The sequence below is a fragment of the Stomoxys calcitrans genome, chromosome 1, assembly GCF_963082655.1.
Source record: "Stomoxys calcitrans chromosome 1, idStoCalc2.1, whole genome shotgun sequence".
NCBI classification, from domain to species: Eukaryota; Metazoa; Arthropoda; class Insecta; order Diptera; family Muscidae; genus Stomoxys; species Stomoxys calcitrans.
Genome location: NC_081552.1, coordinates 220,063,703 through 220,081,870, shown reverse-complemented (window position 1 = coordinate 220,081,870; position 18,168 = coordinate 220,063,703). Strand labels below are relative to the sequence as shown.

The window sequence follows — 18,168 nt, the reverse complement described above, 5'->3', positions numbered from 1 at the left end:
AGTCCTATCTGAACCATATTTAGATCAGATGTCGGGAGGCTTAAAATAAACCACTGTTTTAAATTTCAGCTTAAACGGGTAATAAATGCAGCTTTTATGGATTCCAGACCCTCTATCGGGAGATCGGTCTTAATGGCAGCTATATCTAAATATAGTCCGATCTGAACCATATTAAGGGCAGGTGTCGGGAGGCTTTAAATAACCCACTGTTTTAAATTTCAGCGAAATCGGGTAATAAATAAAGCTTTTATGGGTTTCATACCCTTTATCGGGAGATCGGTCTATATGGCAGCTATATCTAAATATAGGAGGCTTAAAATAACCCACTGTTTAAAATTTCAGCGATATCGAATAAAAAATAAAGCTTTTATGGGCTTCAGACCCTTTATCGGGAGATCGGTCTATATGGCAGCTATATCTAAATATAGTCCGATCTGAACCATATTTAGATCAGATGTCGGTAGGCTTAAAATAACTCACTGTTTTAAATTTCAGCGAAATCTGGTAATAAATAAAGCTTTTATGGCCTTCAGATCCTTTATCGGGAAATCGGTCTATATGACAGCTATATCTAAATATAGTCCAATCTAAACCATATTTACGTCAGATGTCGGTAGGCTTAAAATAAGCCAATGTTTTAAATTTCAGCTTAAACAGGTAATAAGTGCAGCTTTTATGGATTTCAGACCTTCTATCAGGCGATCGGTCTATATGGTAGCTATATCTATATATGACCCGAACTGTTCCATATTTGGGTCGGATGTTGGGAGGCTTAAAACTGCGTACTGTTCCAAATTTCAGCGAAATCGGGTAATAAATAAAGTTTTTATGGTTTTCAGACCCTATATCGAGAGATCGGTCTATATGACAGCTATATCTAAATATAGTCCGATATGAACCATATTTTGGGTCAGTTGTCGGGAAACCTTTAACTACTCACTTTATAAATTTTCAGCCAAATCGGATGAAAAATAAAGTTTCTATGGGCATTCGACGCTTTATCGGCAAATCGCTATATATAACAGCTATATCCAAATATGGTCCGATTTGGCCCGTTCAAGAACTTAACCAGCATCCAAAAAGGCACATCTGTGCCAAATTTCAGCTTAATATCTCAATTTTTGAAAGCTCTAGAGTGATTACAACAGACGGACGGACAGACAAACAAAGTTCGGCCGGGTCAAATCTTAGGAACCCACCATTAATTCTGCTAAAATATGGGAGCTATATCATGTTCTTGACCGATTTGAACCGTACTTGGCACAGTTATTGGGAGTCATAACAGAACACGGCTTATATGGGATCTGTATTAGGTTATCCATAGATTTGAACCTTACTTGGCTCCGTTTTCGGGAGTCATAACAGAACACCATGTACATAATTTCAGCCGAATCGGATGAAAATTGTGGCGTCCTGGGTCTCATGAAGTCAAATCGGGAGATCGGTTTATATGGGAGCTATATCCTGTTCTTGACCGATTTGGACCGTACTTGGCATAGTTGTTGGAAGTCATAACAGAACAGCATGTGCAAAATTTCAGCCAAATCGGATGAAAATTGTGGCTTCCAGGGTCTCATGAATTCAAATCGGGAGATCGGTTTATATGGGAGCTATATCCTGTTCTTGACCGATTTGGACCGTGCTTGGCATAGTTGTTGAAAGTCATAATAGAACATTATGTGCAAAATTTCAGCCAAATCGGATAATAATCGCGGCTTGTAAGGGCTCAAGAAATCAAATCAGGAGATCGGTTTATATGGGAGCTATATCCTGTTATTGACCGATTTGGACCGTACATGGCATAGTTGTTGGGAGTCATAACAGAACACTTTGTGCAAAATTTCAGCAAAATCGGATGAAAAGTGCGGCTTCCAAGAGCTCAAGAAGTCAAATTGGGAGATCGGTTTATATGGGAGCTATATCCTGTTCTTGACCGATTTGGACCGTACCTGGTATAGTTGTTGGAAGTCATGAAAGAACATTATGTGCAAAATATGAGCCAAATTGGATAATAATCGCGGCTTGTAAGGGCTCAAGAAGTCAAATCAGGAGATCGGTTTATATGGGAGCTATATCAGGTTATTGACCGATTTGGACCGTACTTGACACAGTTGTTGGAAGTCATTACAGAACACTATATGCAAAATTTCAGCCAAATCAGACAAAAATTGCGGTTTCCAGAGGCTCAAGAAGCCAAATCGTGAGATCGGTTTATATGGGAGCTATAGCTATATCTGAACCGATATAGCCCATTTGCAATCCCCAACGACCTACATCAATATCGAGTATATGTGCAAAATTTCAAGCAGCTAGCTTTACGCGTTCGACCGCTATCGTGATTTCGACAGACAGACGGACGGAAATTTTGTATTTAGAGAACCTTTCACTACAATTTTTGCCTTTAAGGAAATTTTCACTGAAATTTTGTCTTTAAAGAAAATTTTTACTGAAGTTTTATCTTTAGGCAAAAGTTCTATTTAAATTTCGTGTTAAGGAAAATTTTTGCTGACATTTTAGAAAAGTTCACCCTAATATTATCTTTTGAGAAAATTTCCTTAAAATTTTGTCTTGAGAAAAAAAGTCCCTCAAATTTTGCTTTTTCATATGGAAAATTTCATTGAAGTTTTCAATGAAATTTAGTCCCTAGAGAAAGTTTTAATAGCATGTTGCCTTTTCACCAGCAAAATCGGTTTATGGATCACCCTACCAGACCCCCATCCCATGATGACTGTTACTGAATTTACATAAAACCCTACTATTTCTAGTTTCACAATTCATTCTCGGAATTTCGTAATGATATTCTATCTGCATAAGCATTATGTGGAATTGTAACAACCTTGTCAACCCCTCTGCCAATAAAAAAAAAAAAAACAAAACAGATTTACTCGTAACATGTGAATGTCAAAAATTCGTCAAACGTTTGTCATTGACATGTCTGCATTATATGATGCCATGTGATAAATCTGTCAAAATCCTACATGCAAAAGGGCTGCAGGTTGATGGAAACGTGATTGTGATGTTCCCATTATTGGAATCCTTCGGCAAAAAAAAGGTTAAAGGCCAAAACACACACACGCACAAACATAGGCTTGAAAGTGCCGTGTAACTAACATCTGCCCCAAAATGCGGACAGCATTTAATCAAGGATCCAACCAAAATCATACCAGACAGGATTCTAAGGCCACTAACCGAATATCATTGTCAAAGGCATCACGTCAAATTTCAAGCATCTTCACTCGTTTGCAACGACTTAATGCGACAACGGTGACGACGGCGAAGACCTTTCATATTGAGGCCATTTTCGAAATCAGACTCAGACTAAATAAACACGGAAAAATGACTAAACGTCTGCCAATGTATCATTGACATGCTCTAGTGAATTATGATGCTGGAGAGTGAACTGCGTTGTGACATCCTCAATTAGCACGTTACGTGCTCACCTTCACCATTTATAAGAGGCCACCACGTGCCACAATCATGTTGTACTCATAGAATAGGATTCTGACCTTTGTATGAATTCTTCTTAGAAGGCTTATAAATAAAACTGTTTACAGGTGTTTTATAACCTTCACCAAAGAATGAAAGTCTACTAACTTCGTCATTCCGTTTGTAACACCTTGAAATATTGATGAATGGCCTTAGGAGGCCACCGTAGCGCAGAGGTTAACATGTCTGCCTATGACGCTGACGAATCCTGGCGAGACCAACTCGCCAAAACTTCTCTCCAAAGAGGTGTCGCGCTGCGGCACGCCATCTGGACTCGTCTATAAACAGGACGTCCCTTATGATTGGGCTTAAACCTGAATCGGACTACACTCATTGATACGTGAGAAGTTTGCCCCTGTTCCTTAGTGAAATGTTCATGGGAAATTTAGTTGACCTACACGAGTATATTCTTGACCAGCGAAAATATCTAAGACGATATAGTCATGTCCGTCCGTCTGTCTGTTGAAATCACGCTACAGTCTTTAAAAATAGAGATATTGAGCTGAAACTTTGCAGAGATTCTTTTTTGTCCATAGGCAGGTTAAGTTCGAAGATGGGCTATATCGGACTATTTCTTGCTATAGCCCCCATATAGACCGATCCACTGATTAAGGGTCTTAGGCACATCAAAGCCACATTTATTATCCGATTTCGCCGAAATTTGGGACAGTCAGTTGCGTTAGGCCACTCGACATCCATCTTCAATTTGGCTCAAATCGGTTCAGATTTGGATCTAGCTGCCATATAGACCGATCTCTCGATTTGAGGTTTTGGGCCATAAAAAGCGCGTTTATTGTCGTATTTCGCCGAAATTTGGGACAGTGAGTTGTGTTATGCTATTCGACAACTTTTTGCATTTTGGCCCAGGTTGGTCCAGATTTGGACTATAGACCGAGACTATATACCGATCTCTCGAATTAAAGTCTTCGACCCATAAAAGGCGCAAGATGCATAATTTATGTCCCCATAGCAGCTTTATCGAAATATTGTCCGACTTGGAACAAATTCGACATGGATATTAAGTGGTCTAATAGGTCCAAGTCATTGTTCAATTTTGCACGACAAAATATTTGTCTTTTAAGTAGCCACATCCAAATATAGACCGATCTGAACCATATACGACACGGATGTCGAAAAGCCTAACATAAGTCACTATATCAAATTTCAGTAAAAACGGATTATAAATGCCCCTTTTATGGGGCCAAGACATAAAATCGAGATATCGTTCTATATGGCAGCTATATTCAAATATGGACCAATCTGAGCCAAATTGAAACCAGATGTCAAAGGGCCTAAGGTATTTCACTGTTCGAAATTTCGGCGAAATCGGGCAATAAATGCGCCATTTATGGCCCCAAGACCTTAAATCGAGAGATCTGTCTATATGGCAGCTATATCCAAATCTGGACCGATCTGGGCCAAATTGAAGAAAAATGTCGAAGGTCCTAACACAACTCACTGTCCCAAAATTTCAGCAAAATCGGATAATAAATTTGGCTTTTATGTGCCTAAAACCCTAAATCGAGAGATCGGTCTATATGGCAGCTATATCCAAATCTGGACCGATCTGGGCCAAATTGAAGAAAAATTTCGAAGGGCCTAACACATCTCACTGTCCCAAATTTCAGCAAAATCGAATAAAAAATGCGGCTTTTATGGGCCTAAGACCCTAATCGACGGATCGGTCTACATGGCAGCTATATCCAAATCTGAACCGATTTGAACCAAATTTAAAAAGGATGTTGAACGGCCTAACACAACTCACTGTCCCAAATTTCAGCAAAATTGGATATTAAATGTGGCTTTTATGACCCCAAGACCTTAAATCGAGAGATCGGTCTATATGGCAGCTATATCCAAATCTGGACCGATCTGGGCCAAATTGAAGAAAAATGTCGAAGGTCCTAACACAACTCACTGTCCCAAATTTCAGCAAAATCGGATAATAAATGTGGCTTTTATGGGCCTAAGATCCTAAATCGGCAGATCGGTCTATATGGGGGCTATATCACGATATAGTCCGGCTATATCAAGATATAGTGCTGTAGACCTCTTCAAGTCTAGATTAGGCCACATAGTTTTGAAATGCTCACAGCCCCCTATTTGCGACCATCTATCATTCGTTGTCCTTCGAGCCTGGTCCTGAAAACTTATTGTAGAAACCACAGCTTTCAGCTTCCTTGGAATGTGTTTGGTAGATTCTAGTCTCGCAAGTTCGTCCGCTTTACAATTCCCTGGGATATCTTTGTGCCCCGGCACCCAGAACAGGTGAATTTTGGACTGTTCACTAATCTCCTTGGTTAATCTGCGACAGTGGAGGGAGGTTTTTGTGTTCAGAAATTCTTTCTTCAGGGATTTAATGGCTGCCTGGCTGTCTGGCTGTCTGAAAATATACCAATCATCGTTATGACATTATATCTTGGCCATACCACCACTTCCTTAATTGCAAGGAACTCCGCTTGGTACACACTGCAGTGGTTGGGTAACCTTTTCGATATGACTAGTTCTAGATCTTTCGAGTACACTACAAAGCCCACCTGGCCGTCTAGTTTGGAACCATGAGTATACAAGTTTATGTAACTTCTATTACCAGGGATATCATAGTTCCTATCGATTCTATCAGAAATAGTGGTACAGTACTCAGCTCTGGTACAGCGGCTCAGGTAGGGTGTAATCCACACTGCCTGGAACATCGGATATTGTATGAAGGATAACACAGTGTCCGTAGCCGCCACATGATCAAAGAGAAAGCTCCCTTAACCTCACGGCAGTGGTCGCAGCAATTTGTCTAGCCCCAATGTCCATAAGGCATAAGATGTAGCATTAAATTTAGTGCATCAGATGGTGTCGTCCTCAGTGCGGCTGTGATGCACATAAAGGCCATCCTTTGGATCCGGTTAAGTATTGAGCAGCAGGTGGACTTTTGAAGCGCCGTCCACCAGACCACAACACCATATAGCATTATAGGTCTGAAAACTGCAGTATACACCCAATGCATGACGCGCGTTCTAAACCCCCAACTTTTGCCAATGGCTCTCTTGCCCTTTCCAAAATGTTGGATTTGAAGTTACATTTCCTGTCCCGTAAAACACCCAGGTATTTTGCGCTTTCCGCAAGTGGATCATTGTCTCCTCCCAAGCAGACAGGTTCCACTGTAGGCAACTTGTATCTTCTGCTGAAATAAAAAACAACTTCTGTCTTGGACGCCTAGACCACTTCGAAGTAGCCCACTTCGCTTAGAGTGCTGGAAAACTTTCCCCTATCCGCAATTGCCATGTCATCAGCATATGCGACCAGTTTTACGCCTTTTTCTTCCAGAGATGATAATATATTGTTAATGGCTATATTCCAAAGTAGAGGAAACAGTACACCTCCTTGAGGTGTTCCTCTGCTAACCCATCTTTTTAGATCCACAGATCCCAAGCCTGCCGTAATGCATCTTTTAGTAAGTAAGTTATTAATAAACTTTCTTTCTGTAGAGTTGATGCCTAGAAACTCTAACTCCTTCATGATTGACGTCGGTTTTAATTTATTGAAAGCACTTTCAATGTCAAGAAATGCCACCATTGTATATTCCGTGACATCGAGAGAACCGTCTATGTAGTTGACTAGGTCGTGAAGGGCTGTTTCAGTGCATTTGCCTGAACTATATGCATGCTACTGCCGAGACTGGCAATCTTCAGGGATCTGTGGGTTTGTTCCTTTCAGCTTCTCAAGAATCTTCCGTATAAAGGATGACAGACAATTAGGACGAATTGTCTTCGTGTGGTAAGGTTTTCCTGCTTTCGGAATGAAAATGACCTTCGTGTCCCTCCATCCCACAGGTATATATGGCATGCTGATACAAGCAGAGTATATCTCCCTAAGCAAGGAAACCAGTTTATAAGACACAGCTTGTAATTCAACCGCTGATACATTATCAGGGCCTGGCGACTTAAAGAAGTCGAAACTTCTTATCGTCCACACAATTTCCCTAATAACCTCCGACAAATGCATACCTCTTCTGGCGCCACGTTGTCCGTTGGAGAGTTTCCCGGGAAATGTGTTCCAATGAGTAGTTCTAGTGTTTCCTCACTAGACATTGTACATACATTTTCTGACTTCTGAATATACCCCACTGTAGTAGGCCTAGAGGGTAGAATCTTCCTGAGCCTAGAGGTTTCAGATGTATCCTCAACAGTGCTGCAGAATTCCATCAAGGACTTGTTCTGCGTCTTTCTCAGCTCGCCCTTATATTTTCTTAGCTCAGTCTTATGGATATCCCAATCGTGTGGTGCTCTGGTGGCTTTCGCTCAGTTGAAAAGTTTTCTGCAGTCCTTCCTTAGACCAACCAGCTCTGGAGTCCACCATGGCGGTAGATGTTTGCCCCTTGGCTTGGCACTATGGCACGCGGACACAAGCGAGTCATTCAGGACCTTCATGATCCGCTTGACCATTATGTCTATATTCACCGCAGTTTCCACTTTCTTTTCTGGTCTAGAAAGGAAAGACGTGTAGAATTTGTACCGAAATTTATTCCAATCCGCCTTTCTGCTGTTTAGCCGAGGGACCACTTCTGCAGTATTTCTGCATGGCTAAAATTAATATAACGATGATCAGAAAAGCTGTGGTCATCCAACACTTCCCAGTCGCATATTTTCCCACTTACAATATATATTTCGATACAAAGGTAATATCTAGCACCTCCTGCCTGTTCCTGGCAATAAAGGTCGGTTTAATCCCTTTATTACAAATCGTCAGATAAGCAGTTCGCCCCCTTTCGTTGACATTCGAACTTCCCTATATCTGGTGATGTGTATTAACCTCGCTTCCTACTATGAGGCTCTTCTTCCCCACAAAAGCGGCTTCAATCATCGACTTAAGGTTTGAAGGCAGCATCTCCGAATCTGCCATATATAGGAAAGCCTACTACTGAATCTTCAGTTCTTATCGACGGAAGAAGAAAAACATTTCGATTACTCTTTGCAACAATACAGGCTCTGTGTCTCCCATTCCTCTTGTCCTTGACTAGTTTAAATCCCGGAATTCTCAGTCAACGAACCATTCCTCCACACCCCCATGGTTCCTGGATAAGAACTACGTCAAGTACCCCTGCCATCAAGAGGACCTTTAGTGCCGCCGAAGCGGCCTTACAATGATGAAGATTCATCTGTAGAAACTGGACCATAGTCTGGATTCAGAACTTCCTCCACTTTTGTGTTAGCCTTGTCTTCTGATTCTGCCAGGAGTCCATCCTCACAAGATTCGTTAAATCTTGTCTTGATGAGCTTCCATACACATCCAAGAGCAGGTGAGAAAGCTGTGGACCTCTCTTCCTCAAGACACTTGCGTTGTGGACGATTGCTCAATAGATGCTTCATTAGCTGCTGCTGTCGAAGTACTTTTTTAGTTCCGTGCTTCCCCGCTGGAGCACACCTTAAGCCCTGTCTAACTGGGTGACCCACCCACACAGTGCTTGTCCGGTCCCGTTTCGAAGCCTTCCCCTCCTGTCTCGATTTTGTGGCAGGGGGATTTTCAGTTTCGATGTGGTCGAAAGTTCCTCAGGCAAGTGTTCAGCAACAACTGTTGAGTCGTCTCCCGATTCTCCAAACCCATCACTTCTGTAGACCTAACATGTTGAATCCGTAGGATACAACATCTTCAGACTTGTTCATCTCTGCGAGATAGCTGCAGTTCAGTACGAATACTACTTCGATCACCATCAGCCTCATTCAATCTACCAATCTTTTATTTGGATAACATTCCCTTAGTCTTCCAAGTATGGATTCAGGATCTGAGGGAATCCTTGGTATCCAAGCATGCGCCATTGGTCGAGAAGGAATATCTTCCTTCTTCACTAAATCCAGTGCTGCGCCTGGCCAGATCACACCAATCTTTTTTAGGGCGCAACGATACATTCGAATCGAGCGTTGATCCCCGAAGGCAATTAGCCTGTATCGGCCCTGATACCAGCCTGCATCATCACAAACTGGAGGAGACCCAGAAAATTCCGCAAGAACATCGGAGTATACTGATGACAGTTCATTGACTATCCCACTCCAATTATTCCTAGGTATGCAGCCCTGTTCTTCTTTCTTGTCGACCAATGGCGACAAGGGAGAAGAACCACCAAACTTTCCCTAGCGACATTAGCAAAGGTTCTTGGGCCCATCTTTCTATTATTCGCCCTAGTTATTTTAGGTATGGGATGTCCTCCAGGTGACCGCAGCTGTCTGCGGTGGAGTTTGCCAACCTAGACACGTAATCGTTGGGGTTGCGAATACCCGAGCCCAATTTAGGGAGTCCCTCTCCCTATTAGTGAGAGTCTTAGGATCATTCGCAGCAAGCCTCTCAATAAACCTGAGAGCAATGAGTCTTCTATTATTCGAACCTCTTAAAGAGCGTGTTGGTTTGCCGGGGATGGCCTAGGCGAATTATAGGCATGTGAATATAGAATAAGTTCGGTCTTGTCCTTAAGACTCCATCTAGGTGCCTTCGTCAAAAGCCCCTGGAGCCTGGAGCAACTGCTCCACCGGTCGAGGTTTCAGTATGCAACAACATGCTACGGCCTGATACCACCACCGCAGCAGTTGGGTCTTTGGAGTCCATTTAAATACTACTCCCGGACTCTAGATATGCCGCTCCACTGGATATCGTAGCTATCCTTGAGTAATTTCTTTTTCCAAAAATATCAACAGTTCAAACAAGAATCCTAACCGGGAGATCGGTTTATATCGGAGCTTTATCAAGTTATATACCAATTTCGAACGTACTTCGCACAGTTGTTGGAAGTCATAACAGAACTCTTCGCGCAAAATTTCAGCTAAATCGGACATAAATTGCGGCTCAAGAAGTCAAATCGGAAGATCGGTTTATATGGGAGCTATATCTAAATCTGAACCGATGTGTCCCATTTGGAATTCCTAACGATCTACATCAATACTAAGTACCTGTGCCAAATTGCATGAGGCTAGCTTTACGCGTTCGACCGCTATCGTGATATCGACGGACGGACGGACGGACAAGGCTAGTTCATGGTTTATGGGGTCTTAGACGAATACTTCGAGGTGTTACAATCGGAATGAATAGATTTGTACACCCCCATCTTATGATGGTGGGTATAAAAAGACGCACATATTGGTAGCTAACACTGCCGAAGCCCTATATATGTACGTGCATTAAGGCATAGTTGCCTTCACGGGAAAGTAAATAATGGATATTTAGAAATAGCAAACTACGCAAACATCATGCCATTGAATTTAGCTTGTAGATAATTCTCATTAATGGATATTCACAAGCGCCACCAACCAGTCTGGGTGTGAACTTCCTATTCTTTATCTATGAATATTTTATCCATAGGACTTATTAGCATTGACCAAAACCTTGTGACTTTTTGCTTACGCCTTAGAATATGCAACATTTTCCCAACTACATAAGTTGACTATTAGTCAAGGCACAAACCAATAATGTACAAAGTAACTAACACCATCAAAATAATGGTTAAATTGTATTTTATAGGGATTATGATTCAGAAAATGCTAAATTTAATAATATTCATGTCATTTTGAGGTTTCGATAACTAGTGGTCAATGGTGTCATTATAGAGAAGGAGCAGTATACATTCTGACGTAAGTAGTGAAAAAGTACAAGGCCGATATTACTGCCTTACAGGAAGTGCAATGGATTGGGAGAGACGTCGCAATAACATCGCGTTCTACTATAGCTCAATCCGGAAACTCTTTTATAAAAATCTTATTGCCACCATGCTCCATAGAGTGGAGAGAAAGACAAACAGATCAGGAATAGTTTTAACTAGCTGGACAGGGCCTGCTCCGCTGCGCCTTCTTTCACTCTCCTATTTTATTTGAGACGTATACAGGCATGGTCAGAAAATAAGTCCTGTTTGGGGGAGCTGGCACGGTCTTTCACTTGAGCTTTATATTGCTATGGTCGGTAAAAATTCTCGGTAAGGGGGGATTTTTGGTGGTGAGGCCGTTCGGACTCGGCTATGAAAAAGGCCCTTATCATTGATAAACTCAACTTGAATCGGAAAACACTCATTGATGTGTGAGAAGTTTGCCCTTGCTCGGTTCCTGGGCAAATTTTTACTTTACACCCAAATGCCTTTCTTTTGAGCCCTATATTACCATATTGGTAAATATTTCCGGCTTAGGGGATATTTCGGGGGTTGGTCACTTGACCATTAAAGTAAATATAAGATGCTCTACTTTCAGAAACATTTCGTATGAGCCCCTTAATGGAATGGTCGGTAAATGAGTTGTGTTTGAGGGTGGGGTGGACCCCAGGGTCTTTGTCCCTAAAATTATTATCAATTTCAGGAAAATCAATCAATTTTCAACCCAAATTGCTTTTATACAATAGGAGGTATTTTGGGGTAGGGCTCCCCAACGTGGTTCTATATTGTCGTGATTGGTCTAAATATCCATTTGGCGGGTTTTGGGCGGCCCCCGCGGCACCCGATCCCAACAATAGAAACCATGTTTTGTTTTTGATGGCTGTGAGAATACAAAAAGGGGAGGGGAGACATTTCGACTCAAATATGAACTTAGCGCGCTTTTACTTGTTCCATCCATCCAAGACCATCATAAGGTTCTGTGGAATGTATAGATTCCTTGATATGTATTTTGTTGTACATTCAAGAACTTCCCATGCTTTGTTTTTTTATTTATTTTTTTGTTTTTTATAAAATAATAAAGCTTTTCTTTCAAAGTTTTGATAATAAAGACTAAGCAATACAAAGTGGTAAGATGAACAGGAGCACTTAAGGTATGCAAAAAAAAAAAAAAAGAATCGTTACATCAAATATTTAAAAATTAAATGAAACAAATTTGGGTGAAATGTTAAAAAAGAAGAATTTGTTTTTTCGACTGAACAAACTACGTTAAGATTTGTACACTTTTGCATAGAACTGTGAATATTTATAAATTAAACTAAATACATTAAAACCTTTGCATCATAAAGATAATCGTTTTTTTTTTTTTGGTTTTTTTTTTGTTAGTTTATCTCTTTTTGTTTTAAGAATAGAACTAAAGACTTTAAAATATACATTTAAGCGCAGCTACCAGGCAGCTTTCTCTTCATAGCCGTGCACCTACATTACATTTATTAAGTAAACAATGGCAGTCATCAGGAGGGCTCCCAATGAAACACTGACAGCGGTGGCACCATCACCGCAATAATACGAATCACAATTGGCATCTATCAGATTGCTGTAGCGATCCAAAACATCGGACCAATTGCACAGACCCACTTTGCACCAGCTCAAGTCGACAGCATCTTGATTGACGAAAAATATAACCTTCTCCTTGTTGACGGTCTCGGCATCACAATGATATTTGACAGCTAGAAAATTGGAAGCAAAAGGATCAATACGCGATGTTGCCCATTTGCGATCCTTTTGATCATTGAAGTTGCTGGCCAACAGAGGTACTTCGTCCTTATCAATGCCCAAGGTATTTAGGAGCGTCTGAACGCCGGTGGAATGTCCGAAGTAGGTGACAACATTGGGCATTGAATTGCTGCCCAAATGGGTGATCATATCCTGAGCAGCGCGACAGTTTAGGCGGGAATTAGCCTCGAAACCATAGCCAGATTTGTAGTAGTACTTCAAGTCATCTTCATATTCAAAAACGGTGACTTGGTCAGCAGTGAAGGCCTGCAAAAAGATAGAGGGAGAGAGAAGATATTTTATTAGACACAAGTGTATGTTACATTATTTTTGTACATGGTTATTATTTATATTGACAGAGTCTAGGAAGGCGTAAATCCAAGACTGAACCCGAGAAACCCTGTTCGTAATTGTCAATCACTTGGATAAAGCTTAGGGTGTACCCTAACGATAAAGGAGAAAACTGGGGTAACATCTAAAGGAAAAATCGGCCACACTGCAAGTATCCACATTGGAAGTGTCCTGGGCCCCTAGGAAAATTGTTTTTCCTTTTATCTCACACACAACTGAATGTTTTAGAAAAGTAATCATGGCAAGATTTTACGACTCTTATGATTATGAACCCCTGTCGAGCATAGACAATAAGCAACAGCATTAAAGAATCTGAACCCTGTTTATGAGCCGGGTTCTACAGATAGATATCCACCAATTTTAGAGCAGTTGTGGCTTGGGGTCACCCTGCAAAACAAAATGGGTTTCGAAAAGGATACATATGTATCTGAAACTCAAATTCGTAGACAAATATGAGATGGAGGTCGCCATATCAAAAATTTGGCGATTTGATTTCTTGATCCTCTGGAAGCCGCATTTTTTGTCCGACATTGCCGAAATTTTGCATGTAGTTTTCCGTTAAGACTTCCAACTACTGTACGGTCCTAATCGGTCTATAACCTGATATAGCTCCCATATAAACCGGTCTCCCGATTTGACTTCTTGATTCCTTACATGGCGCAATTCTTGTCCGATTTGGCTCCCATATAAACCGGTCTCCCGATTTGACTTCTTGAACCCTTACATGCTGCAAGTTTTGTCCGATTTGGCTGAAATTTCCAAGTAATAATCTGTTGTGACTTCCAACAACTGCGCCTAGTACGGTCCAAATCGATCTATAACCGGATATGGATCCCATATAAACCCGTCTCCCGATTTGACTTCTTGCGCCCTTACAATGACTTCCAATTATCGAGCCAAGTAAGTATAGCTCCCATATGAACCGATATCCCAATTTGACTTCTTGAGTCCTTACAAGCCGCATTTTTTGTCCGATTTGGTAGAAATCTTGCATGCGGTGTTCCGTTAGGACTTTCATCAACTGTGCTAAGTACGGCCCAAATCGTTCTATAACCTGATATAGCTCTCATATAAACCGATCTAACGATTTGACTTCTTGAGACTCAAGAAGCCGCAATTTTTGTCCAATTTGGCTAAAATTTTGCATGCGGTGTTCAATTAGGACTTCCATTAACTGTGCTAAATACGGTCTGAATCGGTTTATATAGCTGATATAGCTCTCATATAAACCGATCTCCCGATTTGTATTCTTGAGCTCTAACAAACCTCAATTTTTTCCGATTTTACTGAAATTGAGCATGTAGTGTTTTGTTATGACTTTCAACAACTGTTCCAAGTACGGTTCAAATAGGTCCATAACCTGATATAGCTCCCATATAAACCGATCTCCCGATTTGACTTCTTGAGTCCTTACAAGCCGCAATTTTTGTCTGATTTGGCTGAAGTTTTGCATGTAGTGTTCTTTTACGACGTTCAACAACTGTGCCTACTACAGTCCAAATCTGTCTATATCCTGATATTGCTCTCGTCAATCGATCATCCTTCTTCGGTTCCTAGAAACTTTAATTTTTCCTGTTTTGACAGAAGTTTGGTATGTGAAATAAAATTATGCCCTTCAAATAAATTTATTTTGCATAAATTGTTAGCAGATTCCATGGTGGTGGGTTCCTAAGATTCGGCCCAGCCGAACTTACGATGCTTTTGCTTGTTTTCTCTAACATCCCCTTCATAATTAAGCCGCTGTCATTTTCAGCAAACAACAGACTTTTCAGCAGAACTGCTGCTGTAATAGCAGAACAACTGCTGCAATAGCAGAACAATTGCTGTAATAGCAGAACTACTGCTACAATAGCAGCAAAACGAACTACTTTTATACAGCAGACAGTGTTTGCTATTTTCAGCAAACTTTTTGCTATGAGTGTACATATATCAAAAATAGTCAAAAAAAATCTAATACAACTCATTGTACTAAATGAGCCTTTATACAGGTCTAGGACCCAAAATCAGTAGATCATTCTATACGGCAGCTATAACCAAATATAGCCCAGTGTGCTACATTTTCAGCGAAATCGGATAGTAAATGCTCCTTTATGGGCCCAAGACTTACATCGTGAGATCGGTACATATGGCAGCTATGTCCAAATATAGACCGATCTGGGCCGTATTGAACACGGGCCTAACACAACTTATTATGCTAAATGTCAGCGAAAGCGGATAATAAATGCTCCTTTTATAGGCCGAAGAGTTTAAATCGGGAGGTCAGAATATATGACAGCTATATCAAAATATAGCCCAATCTTGACCATACCATGTACAAATGCCGAAAGCCTAATGCGACTCACTGTGCCAAATTATCGGAATATATTACAGCTAGATCCAACTCTCATAGATCGCATTGTGCCAAATTTTGGTGAAATCGGATAATAAATGCGTCTTTTATGGGCCCAACACCTTAAATCAGGAGATCGTTATGTATGGCAGCTATATCCTAACTAGGACTGATATGGTTCCTATTCAACATGGATGTCAAAGAGCCTATTATAACTCATTATGATAAATTTTGGCGAAATCAGAAAATAAGTGCTCCTTTTATGGGCCTAAGTATTTATTGACATTTGTCTTAAATTTTTGGATATCATAGTGGGTGGGAAGAACATAATCCGGAAGTCGATTCCACATATTCTCTCTGTAATGTATTGTCCGCTCCGCTGGCCAATGAATAACAAAAGGATGTGAGTTCCTGGAATGTCTAGTATTTCTGACAAACATCCTTGCGTCAGGAATAATCAGACGAATATCAGACGAACACGCACCAAAATAGTACCGATAAAACAGTAGCAAACGACCCACATTTTGACGACGTTCAAGGGAGGCTATAGAGTTGGATACCCCACTGTCCCCAATCAATGCCATCGCCCTCCTCTGTACACGGTCCAGTAGTTCCAAGGATTATTTCGAAGCTCCAGCCCATACATTGGACTCCACTCAGATATGGCCAGCAAATCCCGACAGAGTGTATCGTCCATAACCCGCCTCTTGTCCTCAATCTCTCGAGGGCTCGGCCTATGGTCAAATGAGTACGAATGACAGAGATGACTGTCATCCGCAAATGAGTAAATCGGATTCGATGTCTGACTCAAGACATCGTTGATGAAAATAAGAGAAGAAGGAGAAAGGACAGAGCCCTGGGGTACACCTGTGGTCAATTTATGCTCATTAGATGAGAAAGTTCTCTGAAAAAGTTCGAAATAATAAATCGAACGAAGCCATTACCGACACCAAATGCGATAAGCTTTGATAGTAGTGCACCATGCCAGACCCTATCAAATGCCTTGCATAAATCCACAGCCCCAACCTTACTCTCACCAAACTTGTGGATTGAGCGACTCCAATACTCTGACAGAAATACCATAAGGTCGCCCGTAGAGTGAACCCATTCTGTTGGTCGCTAAGAAGGTCATTAGACTCTAATTACCTCACAAGATGGAGATTAATCATGCTTTCCATAACCTTGGAGAGAGCGGAGCATATCGCAATTGGCCGGTAATTCGCAGGCTTGTTAGCCTCACCCTTCTTTGGTATTGACTGAACGTTCCAACGCGCCGGTAAGACTCCCGCATGGTAGGCAAAGTTGAAAACTTTGCGTAATGGACTAGCAAGCGTTGAAGAACACTTGCGCACGACAAGTGTTGATATGCCATCCGGGCCCGGGGATTTATTTACGTCTAGATTCTCAAGAACCCTTTTAACTACACGAGTTCGAAAAAATATCTGGGACATGACGCCAGATATATTTTCGATTACGTGGAACCGATTTTGACCATAATTGGCACAATTATTGAAAATCGAAACAAAGCGCTCAAAACACTGACCGATTTGAGCCACGACAATCCCAACCGACCCAGACTAACAAGCGCCAAGCTTTACTCCTTTGAAAGTTAGCGAGCTTTCCACAGACAGACAGACGGTAATGGCTAGATCGACTTAAAATGTCATGACGATCAAAAATATATATACTTTATAGGATCTCAGACAAATATTTCAAGCTGTTACATGGTTAATATAAATTTTTAATATATGAATTTTCTGAATAAGCATGGAGGACGGGTTATTTTATCGTAATTTGAGTGAAAATTTCCCGGTTTTATTCTATACGAAGCTTTATTTACCTCGGCACCGCCGAATGACTCCAGTTTTGAGATAAAGCGAAGAATAATACTGACAAATAATACTGACTGACTTTGGACTAAGTAAGCAGTTCAGAAACAAGGCCATCTCCCGACAGACGAAATTTACACTATACAAAACACTGATACTACCCGTGCTGTTATATGTTTGTGAAGCATGGGTACTTGTGAAAGCAGATGAGGCAGTGCTTGGAGTATTTGAGAGAAAGATTCTTCGAGAAATATATGAACCAGTTTGCGTCAATGAAGAATATAAGCGACGTATGAACCACGAGCTATATGAGCTGTATGACGAAGATACCATAGTAACACGCATCAAAATACAAGGTCTGCGTTGGCTAGGTCATATTGTCAAAATGGATGAAGAAGCTTCAGCAAAGAAGTCTTTGGAGGCCAACTCGTTGGAACACGCAAACCGGGAAGACCAAAAGCCCGATGTAAAGATCAAGTGGTGGGAGACACCTCGAAACTTGGTGTCAGAGAATTTGGAATGAGCGCAGAAGATCGAGGCGCTTGGAGCGCTATTCTACGTTCGGCTAGAGGAACAAATGTTCTGTCATACCCAATTATAGTAAGTTAGTAAAGTATTCTATACGAAAAAATTGGCTATCATCCATGGTGGACATTCAATACAACATTACACCTTATACTTGTTCAGAAAATTATTCTAGGAAGCTACAGCATGGCTAGAATGACGTATAGTTTAATAAAATGAAGCATAGCCTCGGTCTAATTAATTTGTACTTATATACTATT

At 41.0% G+C, this 18,168-nt stretch overlaps 1 protein-coding gene across 1 annotated transcript in view; it reads right to left on the bottom strand.

Annotated features, from left to right (window-relative positions):
- Positions 1 to 12,454: 12,454 nt before the first annotated feature.
- The window catches only part of LOC106087349 (multiple inositol polyphosphate phosphatase 1), a 107,694-nt gene continuing 101,980 nt past the window's right edge, over positions 12,455 to 18,168 (bottom strand). The window contains exon 8 of the mRNA XM_013252365.2: positions 12,455 to 13,141. Within this exon, the coding sequence (XP_013107819.2) occupies positions 12,578 to 13,141 (564 nt within the window). The 3' untranslated portion in view covers positions 12,455 to 12,577. The remainder of the gene's footprint in view (positions 13,142 to 18,168) is intronic.